Genomic DNA, 12,153 nt, shown 5'->3' with positions numbered 1-12,153 from the left:
GTAATGTGTAGGTATTATTATATTTTATACACATTATGACATTTTCAAATGCAAATTTTCCGACAAAAAATATTTTAACTTATAGTAATACTAATGCCTGATAATAAAACAAAGTACTTTAATCACAATCATAGGCTGATAAAGGTCTTTGTTCAGAACCATTTTTGAATACAATGATTATTCAATTCAAATTTAATAGGTACATCCATTACAATGAATCTTCTAAACACCTAATGTGCAGTAGAGCGCTTTTGTAATTGAAACCTTTATAATTAATCAATTATTATTTCAAATAATTAATTTCTCTTGCAAATGGTACCAGTCAAAATTAATTCTTTCACATCTCCAAAATTTGTATGAAACTTCATCAGTAATACATTTTACATGAAAATAATGTTCTCATTTAATTAAATAGTTTTAAGATATATTTATACTTGAGAGAGTATACTAGGATACTGTTTTAATTTTCAAGTGTCTCATATGTGATTTGCAAAATTATAAAAAATATATTCAAGCATAATAACTGTTTTTAATCATGGTAACAAAATTGAATATTATCATGCATATGTTTTTTTCTAACATAAATAATACATTAAAAATAAATTAAATAATCAATTGTTGGATAGTTGTACATATTATTTAATAATTATAGTTTAAAGCATATTTTTAAATAGTGCAAACAGCTTTTCAAAAATATTAAATTAATATTTTAATTGTTATTAGTGCTTCTTAAATAAATTGAAGACAAATTACTTAATTTGATTTTTACTAGATGGATAATAGTAATTACTGTTTTATATCATTAAGTTGTATGTATAATATGTGTAATGTGTATGTATCACTCACATTTACATAAATTTAAATAAATTTGACTGCCAACACAATATAAACAGAATATACTAAACAAACAGTCCATAAATAGATAACAATAGAACTATAATACACAATTAACAAATATAATAATAATAATAATAATAATAATAATAATAAATATGATAATTATAATAATAATAATAATAATAATGGAAAATACATAATTGCATTACATAAAGCGCTTTAATCAAGATTACCTGTATAACTGAGCTCTGTAAGTTGTTTTATTACAAATAATTATAATACCATATAAATAAGTAAAGTCATTGGTATAGCCATATTATAATACTGTTAAACTATTTCTTAAAATATAGATTCTGCTGATCTCGATAAATGAATTGGATGTGATGGACTACGAGCTAAACGTTTCCGTGGCAATCGTTCAAGTGTTTTAAGCATTTGAGCAAAATCTGGTCTTTTTTCAGGGTTAAATGACCAACAAGTCATCAATATATCCTACAATTTTTATTTATTAATAAATATTGTAAATAATAATCTTATTATCTAAGTTTAAATAGTTATATTTACTTTGACATCACCAGATGCTTCTAAATTGGCTAATCTTTGTTTCATACCACGCCCAATGTTCCAAATAATAACTTCTGGACTGGCTGATTTGAATGGCCATTCACCACATAATAATTCATACCAAACAGTTCTATAATATAAACATATTTGATAATACATGTCAATGTAATGGTTATAAATTTATAATATATAATATATTTATTTTACAAAAACAGTTTTACTACTAAGTATAAGCTAAATGATACTATTAATTTGAAACATGTTACGTGTAACATGTAGAATTATTATTTTAATATTATATCATAACTTATTAAAAGTTATAATAAATTATTAATTACCCAAATGCATAAACATCTGACGCTTTACTAAATGGTAAATCTTCTTCCTCAGGTCTTTGGTGAACTCGCAAATTACGAACTAGTTCTGGTGCCAAATAACATAACCAGCCTGGTGGCACAATAAGACCATCTTGGGTCCTATAATCATTTAATTAGTATACATTTTTTTCCACTTATTAATTATTTATAATTACCGGTTACGAAAACATAATCTAGTAACACTGAATAAACCAAAATCAGTTATTATAACTTTTCCATTTTCTAAGAATATATTTTTACTTCTAAGGTCTTTATGTATAATACCTTTCGCGTGTAAATATCCCATACCCTATAAAAAAAGATTAAATTTTATTAGTTTGAATAAAAAAATTAACTATATAAAAACAGCTTGCCTGTGATATTTGTTGAGCAACCATTGTAGTGCGACTCATATTAAATTTATCTTTGAGCACGTGTATATGTCTATATAATGTCATACCATTTGCAAGACTTGTTACAATGGCTAATCTAGGAAGCTTCATACAGGCACCCATAAACAAAATAAGATTTTCATGACGAGTTTTACGAAAGGTAGCCACCTAAAACCGTTTGTGTTACTTCAATCTAGTATAAAATATGTTTTATATACTTACTTCAGCTTTGAATGCTTCTAAAGTTTTTTCATAATCTAAATAGTCCATATTTATTACTTTGATAGCAACCGGACCATGCCAATTTCCACTATACACAGTACCAAAATGACCTTCTCCTAATTTGTCACACATGTTTAATTCATCCCAAGGTATATCCCATTCTTGAAGAGATAACTACAAAATTTTTAAATTTTTAAATATTATCAGACACAAAACAATGTTTAATTCTTTCTTGTCAAATTATTAATTGTGAAGTAAAAATACATAAATTATTCTTGACAAAATGCTATAAGCGTAAATCTAGGCAAGGAAATATGAATTTTAAATAAGAAAACTTATAAATGAAAACAAAGAAATTATAAACTATACTTTTAAATAACCTTTAAAGTCTGTAAACAAAAAAAAAAATAGTTAATTAACAATGTTTTGAAAATAATTAACTCACGCTATTTTGTCTTGGCCAACCTCTTGCTTCCATTTCATCAGTATCCCAATTTTGAGCTTCGGAAGAATCCATTCTAATTGATGTTTGTTCTGAATCTGTACTCCCACACCTTGATTCAATAAATCTACATTGATTTTTCTAAAATAAACAATTATAACAATGTTTACTAATTACTATTAATTCAAATATAAAACACAAGTTATACCTGTAATTCTTGTGAATAAATGGGAGTATCAGGATAGTTGAATTGTTCATGAGTAATAGCTGGTGTTGGTAAAGAAGAAATATGTGTTTGTCTGGCATTGACTAGAGCAGGACTTGAAGGTGTTGAACTATTTGTACTAGATGGGGCAGAACTTGATTCAGCTCCACCACTTTTAGACTAAAAAGAAATCAGAAACAAAAAATGTACATTTAAATATAGCCAGATTGATATCTTTATTTTATTTTAAGCAGTCCAGTGAATTGATAGTGAATACAATCAGGCGCCAGGATAATTGATTGTTGAACACACATTTTTAGTTTTTAAGTTATTTTATTTTACTAATTGCATAATAGTAATATTTAATACACACGTTTCTGAGTTAAATCCTTATTATTTTTAAATATTAAATATTTTTATAAATTTTTTTTTCACTTTTTAAACAACCTACAACTCAAGCAAAAATGTGAACACTGGTATATGCTAATGACACTTTTTCTACGTTACCAAATTTATTGCATCAAATTTACACTGTGCATGGAATTCAATTGAATAATGTTTTTCCATTAGCATTACTACCAAATAAAAGGGAAAAAATGTTTGTTAATTTTTACAAAATATTAAAAAAATTGATCAAGTCAATTATGTTTGATTTCGAAAAAGCTATGATAAATGTGATTCAAAGTGTTTTAGCTAACACATATCAGTTAGTGGGTGCTTATAAAATTAAAAATTCTTAAGAAGATATATCAAAAACTCAGATTTTGCTTTACAATAATGGCAGCAATAAGTTATACCAGAATAAGATGTAGACAAAACTTGGAATAAACACTGGACTCAGAATTTTATTCACTGAACTAAGAAAAGTTAATATCTTTGAACAATTATTTTGAAGATACATGGGTTGGACGTAAAATTATAGAAACATGAGACAACTATCATATGAGGAATTAACTAGACTTTTTGAAATAATTTTCAACTTCAATTTAAAATTCAAATTATATTATATTAAAATTTAATTAACTGTCATTATTATCATACTTTATGAGTTATTAACAATTAAAAATGTAGTATAGCATTTATATTTGACTTAATTTTAAATACTTAAGAATGTTTGTGCGACAAACAATTATCTTGACAACCAATTCATCATGATTCATTTTTTATATATTATTGTTTAAATTTAATTAATACATAGAAATATATAAACACTAATTCTACTTACAGAAACTGGTATTGAATTGATAGATGGTATTCTAGTTTTTCTCTTTGATAATAACGAAGAGGAAGTCTTGTGAGAAGTAGGGCGATTAAAATTAGGAGAATGATTAGCTGATGAACTTATTAGCTCTGTACAATAACAAAAAGTTAATAGAACACACACAAATTAATTTGTTTACTATAATTTAATTTACCATCAAGAGGTGAGTCATTATCATCTGTTGCAACATTTTTTGTACAATGTAATGGAACTTTTGACAAACAGCCCTTATGATATCGAAATTTACAAATTTTACACTTAACACCTACAAAATTAATTTATATATAATATAAATACTAAAATAAATATTTTTTAGTATTAAAAAAATAACATACCCACAAATACTCGTACAGAACATTGTTCACAATAACCAAGCATAGGCAGTAGATTTGAAAAATTGTGACCAGTTTTAACACAAATATCAGGAACTAAAGGTTTTGGAGATTGTGGTGTTGTTAATCCATTAGAAAAAACTACATCAGGATTTAAATTTCGGCGACTTTTTGGTGATGTTAATTTAGAAATAGGACTATCACTGGTTCCTGCAAATAAAATATTGTCAGTAATATATTAACCATATAATAATAGTATATTACATTAAGCAATTGTAAATAAGGAAAAAAATTGTTAATTATTTAATTTTTTAATATACATATTATACAATAAAATTACATGTAATAACTGCTTATATAATATAATACCAGATATCAACATACAGTAAAACCTCATTAATCTAGACTAATATTTGGGCTTTAGCTTATCTGAATTGAGGAAAGTTTGGATTAAACAAAATAACCAAAAAACATATAACTTTAAGAACATGTATAATTCACATGAATGACAATATGTAATTGGTACTGGAAAGACATGATCACAATAACATGCATTTAGGAAAAATTGTGAAACTCATTTTCATGTTGATTTTAATCTACAGCACACACTACACATCTAACAGCTATTGGGATTAAGTGAAGTCTGGTCAATGGGGTTTGGATTAATTAGATTCTACTGTATGATCAAAAAATAATTCATTTAAAATATTAAAATAATTTGCATTTCAAATTTCAAATTTCAATATTTTCACATACATATATATATATATATATATACAAATAACCTACAATACGCACATGCATTAAAAATTTTTGGTAATGCCTTATGAAAAAGCAAGTATGTCATAGAGATAATAGAGAGAAATATTTATCATTAAAATGAATGGTTTATTACAAAAACCTGATAGATATTTATATTAGAAAAATCATTTGATAAATTAAAAACAGAATTAAGATTCAAATCTAAAAGTGATATTAGTTCCCTTGAAGAATTGCAAGAATATTTTGTGTTACTTTAAATTCCCTAATAGTTATCTAAATCCAAATAATTTAAAAATTTTAGAAAAAATAACAAATTGATTGATATTAAGTGAAAGCCACATCCATCTCTGTTGTCAATGTAACAAAGCAAATTTTATGCTCAGCAGATCGTTAGTTTAAAATTTAAAGTGAATTGACCTCTTATAAAAATTAAAGACAACATTATATTCTGAGGGCATCTCATGTGCTTTTTATTATATTTTAATTTTAAAGAGAGTAATGAATATTTTAAAATTGTAAATTATTTTTATATCTTAAAATACTCATAATTTGATATAAAATTAAAATATAATAAAAAGCCCATGAGATGCCTAAGAAAAAAATGTAACCTTTAATTTTTATAATAGGTCAATTTACTCTAAATTTTTAAGTAAAGGAACTAAACATGATTTGCTGAACGTAAAATTTGGTATGTCACACACTTGTAAGAAGTAGACAACACATGCGGGTGTGGCAATCCTTTTAACAAGAACAATCATCGATTATTAACAGATATTGGGTCTCTAATGATAACAAAAAATCATATAAAAGTTAAGTAAAGAAAAGTAGAACTTTCATATTTAAGTACCATTGCAATTATAATTATACAATTGTAATAGTTTATAGTACATAACAAAATATTTAAAAATATATTATTAACTTACTATGATTAAATAAAGTAGGGGTTAAAGGTGGAGTGTAATGATTTAAATGAGTATTTCTAGGGCGACATGATGAAGATGGAGAATGACCTTGGACAGACGATGGAGAATGTCCAGCTTGTTCACAACGAACTTCATATTGACGATACCATGAATCCCAATATAATGTAATTTTACATTTTTCTCGAGTTCTGCTTCCAACTCTTATAGTTTCTAAAACAAAAAAAATATAAAATTAATTTAGAAACGGATCGTTTTTTAAATTTCAAAGTTTTTAAAACTTAAATTAAATTTATAATATATGATTTGAAATTTGTGGCTATGGAAGGTTTAATTTTAAGTAATTATTTCAAATCATATATTCATTATTTTCCAAAAATAGGTAACTTATAAAGTTATACATATTATTTCTTCTATTAATGAAATCTTATGCTAAGTTGTACCATTAACTTTGAAAACTGCTAATAACAACTATGAGAGTTACAACTATTTATTGGCAAAAAATTGTACAATATGTTACAATTTGTAGATTGAAATGTGAACAGTAATTTTTAGTCTAATGACTAATGTCAGTCCTTAGGTCTAATTTTAAATGTATTCATTAACTAGTTATAGAGTAAAATCTTTAAGATTAACATATACTATTTTTTTGGTAATGAGCTCATAAATTCATATAGGATCTAAGATTTTGTTTATCAGTTTCCATATATATCTATAGACAGATCTAAAGGGATCAAATGGGTTAAGTTAGATAAACTGTCTCCTGAAATTATTAAAAAATATACAATAATTATGTAGATTTTACACTTAGATTAGGTATTTCTAACACCATTTCTCACCTTCAAAGCTTAGAAACAAACTGCTTATCCAACTACTCTACCAATTAATTAAAATTAGAAAAATATTTTAATGAAATTAAATAATGAACTTTAGGGAATTGTTCATACTAAATAATTGTAATATCAAATAACTAAATACTTATATAAACTAAATATTATTAAAATATTAAAGGATCTTAGATATGTCAAATAATATTTATGAATTCTGCTCTTAACAACAGTTAACGTTTGTATATTAAACAAATAGCAATGTAACACCAAATGTAAGAACTTTGACATTTGTTGTCTTACAAGTGGGAAACATAGTAAAAATGTACACTCTTTTATGTCTTCTTAATTAAATCTAACAAAAATAATTTTATACACAAGGTTGTGAAACACAATGGACTAATTACTAAATATTAATGATGATACTTAATATTGTTTGCAGTAAAAGAAAAGAAAAATGTAGTTCAAGTAATACCTAACCAACTTGTATGCACAAACTTTATGATGTATTTTTTACACATAATCACCATATTATATACTTATTAGGGTGTTTCTTATTTATAGATGTCAATCTTTTTTAGAATATTTACCGATATGCTGGTATATTATTCTTCAGTAGTAATACATAAGGTATAAAAAATTTGGTTTCAATTGATATAACTTAAATGTGTTGCAAAAAGGTTAAATACATTTACTGATGGAACAAGCAAAAAAGTTTGTGCAATTTTTCTTGAAAAATACATTAGTGCAGCTATGATTTTTTCGACAGAAATTTATAAACAATGTTGATGGAATTCTTGTCTAAATAGTTTGATATGAAAATAGATTTTTTAAATGAAGATTCAGAGATCTGAAATTCTATTCATAAATAGAACAAACAAGAGTCAAGAATCAACAAAGATGCTTAAGAAGAAGCACAAAATCTAAAAGTATTCAATGATAGTGCAGAAAGAGCAGTTAAACTCATTGAAGATTATAATTCTATAACTAATACAAATGAGGATTAAAAAAAATTTCTGCTTCAATTACTAACTAACATAAAACTATCCCAGTTAAAAAAAAAAATAAGATTTTAATGGACAAAATAAAACGAACAATATTATTATTATATTTTGCATTTTACCATTTATAAGCAACCATTAATACTGTTAATAGTGACAGCGGCTAATTGCATTCAGCCATTAGACATTGCTGTGTTTGATTGCATTCAAGAGGGGCAGACACAGAATGGGTGCTGTAGCAAATAGATGATTTTACATACAAATATGTTAATTTCAATTGCGCTCATGATGTATAAGAACAAAAAATCATATAATATAATAGGTATATGATGTATATAGTATATATTTCTTAAATAAACTAATAATTTAATATTATTTAACTATGTTAATATTAATAATTTTAATGACCTAATGTAAGTTTAATATTAAACTATTACTTGCAAGCAATTCTTAAACTTCATATGACACATTTTTGAGTTGAACAAACACTACCAAAAAATTATGTAAGTACTATTTTTTTATAGTTTTTAAACATATTTAAGGGCATCTAGGTAAAAATGATTACTTTAAAAATAAGGAACACCCTAATATACTAATTAATATATTCCTGAATATTACTCAGGAACAGATCAAGTGACTGGGGGCTCGGCCAACCCCTTCCTGGACATATTATTTCTCTAAATTTTCTTTATAATTCTAAAGATATATTGATATTACTATGTTCTAATAAATAATAAATATGATAATATAATATATAATACATATCTGTGGACTGTAAATCCAATATTGTATGATATAAAAAATTTTAAATTAATAATAAAGAGTAAATTGTTATTATATGTGTTCAAAAAAAAATTGTTGTGCCCTCCCCAGATCTTTGCTTTGGATCCGTGGTTGTTTATACTACAACTTTAAACAAATTAATTTATTATGAAAGCTAATTGAAAATTAAATTTTTGAATAATTTTCTTTAAAATATTTATGAATGATTTTTTTACATTTTAATAAAGATAGGAAATCACAAGAATGTAAATTCAGTAATTCCTAAAAAACTAGTATGAACTTATTCATAATATTATATATTATATTATATTATATTATGTATTACCTATATCCTCTAGTAGCTGATAATGTCTATTGTGTAGGCAACATTAAATGTAGATCAAAAAGCAGGTTGTTTATCAACCAAAAGTAAAATATTTAACTCTTATTTATACTATCCTCAAACATTTATATTTAAAATTATACTTAAAATCAGAAAAATGCTTACCACTATATTTTTTCAAATTATAAGATGCTCTAGTTAATCGCCTAAGTTCTTCATCTTTGAGAGAGTATTCTGGAAGAATTGATTTCAATTCATTCTCAGACTTTAACAATAATGCTTCAATAGAGCTGATATTTTCACATATTCTCTAAAAAATTACAATAATAAGTAAATAAATTAGTAGGTAATAATTGTTTATCATTAATATTAAGTTACGTAGGTACATACTTGTACGGAAAGAGTACTAAGTCCCACAACTTCCAGCCATTGATTTATAGATGGCGAATTTTTAAGTTTTTGACAATCAAACCGCCCTGGATTTTTATGCCTATTATTCAACTGTACTGAAAACAACTTCACTAATTTACCCTAGAAGAAGATTGAGAAAGTATGTATAGACAAAATGCAAATTAAAAACAAATCGTGTGCAACCACTTACTTCTAGAGTTCTAATTTCATGTTGAGTAAGTTCTGCGCGAGTCTCGCAAAGATTCCTCAAACTGATCAACATTTGTGATGAAATGTCGATGACTTTTTGTATCACTTCAGGTTCATCGCACATTAACTGCCTATCAAACTCCTCTTCCGCCATTCCATCATACGGTTATTGCACAATATACATCTTGGGCTTTTCGAGAATTTCTTTAACTCAACATCTACTAACAGCCTACTCGTAATTTGCTAAGAAAACAAAAAATGTACACAAGACTACAAGAGAAGATCTGGATCGCTATCACAGAAACAGGTCAGAAAAGTTAGATTCAGATAAAACAATTTTTTTTACGGTATCTTCATCATAATTCAAGGACATTTCATTATTTAGGTTACCGCGGTTATGACAATGAACCAAACTTTATTCATCATTATTATTTATTATTACTATTTATTATTATTTTCCATTATTTTTATTGTTAATATTATTATTACAAAAAATATTTAGTATTTACTATTATAAATAAATTATTATTATAATTATTATTATTATTATTATTATTATTATTATTATTAATATTATTATTATTTACTAATATTTTTATTTTATTATTTTATAATGTATTATAATATTAGTTTTTATAAAAATCACAGAACATTATATAGTGTACATGAATTCATGTTAAACACAACTATTATATCAAATTATTTTTCATTAATCTATAGCCTATAGGTCGCTTAAACATTGAAGTCGATGGTTCTTAAATGACACCTATATAGGTACCTATTTGTTATTAACAACGAAATTCCTTTTGATAGAGTAATCACAGTATAAATAATATTATATTTAAATAACAAACATAATATTTATAGAAGATAAAACACATAAATGTCAACATAGAATAATATTTTTTTAAATAGGATTAGCCGAATTAGGATTAAATAATTGCTAGGTTTGTTCATTTTGACAAAAAGTGTAGACCAGGTGGTTACTCCCACTCTATATAGATAAAAAATAGAAAACATAATATTAGACAATAGAAAAATGGTATTTAAACATTTAATACCTACCTACGTCAAACTGTATGTCTGTATATGATATAATATTATAAATTTACAACATATTATGGGATTTAGTTTTAGAAAAAACTAATCTAACATGTTACTAAAATAAAAATAAATCACTATAATAGCAATATAAATATATACCTAATAAAACATCATTAGACATATAGATTGATAGGTGGTCTGGTGAGTTACCATAATAGTTAGAATCGTTTTTTCATTGAATTTAAATGTTATACCTACTACAATAACAGAACAGTTGATGATTTACTCGCGATCAATGACGAGATACACTCAATTACTGTTTTCGACCAACACACTATTTTGGTTACCAATGAAATATTATTTTATGAGAGAGGAGAAATAACACGAATAGAATTTATTAGACGTATGTGTTATAAGTTTATAACGATAAAAAAACAATTAAAAATCCACATAATTTTAGATTTATTGTCTAAATGAATAATATAATATAACTTTTATTTTGTATACTTTTTACATATAACCTAACCGTTTATATAAACTGTATTGTATAGCCGGTAAAAGGACGTTACTCTCCCGCAATTTCGTACGATTAAAAAAAAAAAGCGGGTAAGTCGTGTATGTCGCTCTGCTGTACAGTAGGTTACAAGTGGGTTACTGTAATGGATGGAATTAAATTTGAATCCAATGATATTATATCATTGTATACAAAAAACGATTCTGAGCGAAGACGGTTTATCTGTCTAGGATATATTATAGATTATTAAAAATTTTCAAATCTTAGATTTAAAAAGAAAAATTTTTATGAATTTCTAGTTTTAAATAATTTGCGAATTTTCGTGATTTTTACATATGTAGTCAAAATTCAAACTTTGAATGCTTGTAAAAAAAAAATTGTGACTACGCATTTCTTTTATTTTTCAATTTTTATTGTAAAAATATATTATGAGCCTTGTATTAAATTTTCAAATCTTAGATATAAAAAGAAAATTTTTTATGAATTTCTAGCTTAAAATAATTTCTGTAATTTCGTGATTTTTACATAATATGTTGTGAAAACTCAAACTTTGAATGCTTAAAAAAAAAATTGTGACTATGTATTCCTTTTATTTTGCAACTGCTATTGTAAAAATATGTTAGGAGCCTTGTATTAAATTTTCAAATCTTAGAATTAAAAAGGAAAACTTTTATGAATTTCTATCTAAGATAATTTGAACAATGCCGTAATTTTTACGTATTTAGTCAAAATTTGAACTTTAAATGCTTATAAAAAAAAATCGTGCCTA

At 25.0% G+C, this 12,153-nt stretch overlaps 1 protein-coding gene across 1 annotated transcript; it reads right to left on the bottom strand.

The window, feature by feature from the left end:
- Positions 1 to 749: 749 nt before the first annotated feature.
- On the bottom strand, positions 750 to 10,137 carry ksr (kinase suppressor of ras). The gene is made up of 15 exons (XM_015524836.2): positions 9,828 to 10,137; positions 9,617 to 9,757; positions 9,392 to 9,536; positions 6,297 to 6,506; positions 4,615 to 4,821; positions 4,434 to 4,544; positions 4,244 to 4,368; positions 3,022 to 3,198; positions 2,817 to 2,954; positions 2,372 to 2,545; positions 2,132 to 2,317; positions 1,934 to 2,067; positions 1,740 to 1,877; positions 1,402 to 1,531; positions 750 to 1,329 (listed from the first exon to the last, which is right to left on the bottom strand). Exons 1-15 carry the CDS (start codon positions 9,978 to 9,980, stop codon positions 1,177 to 1,179), a joined length of 2,322 nt encoding a protein of 773 aa, XP_015380322.1. The 5' UTR covers positions 9,981 to 10,137; the 3' UTR covers positions 750 to 1,176.
- Between the last annotated feature and the right edge of the window lie 2,016 nt (positions 10,138 to 12,153).

This window comes from Diuraphis noxia, unplaced genomic scaffold (assembly GCF_037042655.1).
Source record: "Diuraphis noxia isolate RWA-SAM2 unplaced genomic scaffold, SU_Dnox_SAM2 contig0003, whole genome shotgun sequence".
Classification (NCBI taxonomy): Eukaryota; Metazoa; Arthropoda; class Insecta; order Hemiptera; family Aphididae; genus Diuraphis; species Diuraphis noxia.
This window is presented reverse-complemented; position numbering and strand designations above follow the sequence as displayed.

Coding starts and splice junctions, on each gene's coding strand:
- ksr (XM_015524836.2), bottom strand. CDS start 9,980: ATGGCGGAAGAGGAGTTTGATAGGCAGTTAATGTGCGATGAACCTGAA. Junction 9,537..9,616: donor TTAGTACTCTTTCCGTACAA/GTATGTACCTAC, acceptor GTAATTTTTTAG/AGAATATGTGAAAATATCAG. Junction 4,369..4,433: donor TAATGACTCACCTCTTGATG/GTAAATTAAATT, acceptor GTTATTGTACAG/AGCTAATAAGTTCATCAGCT.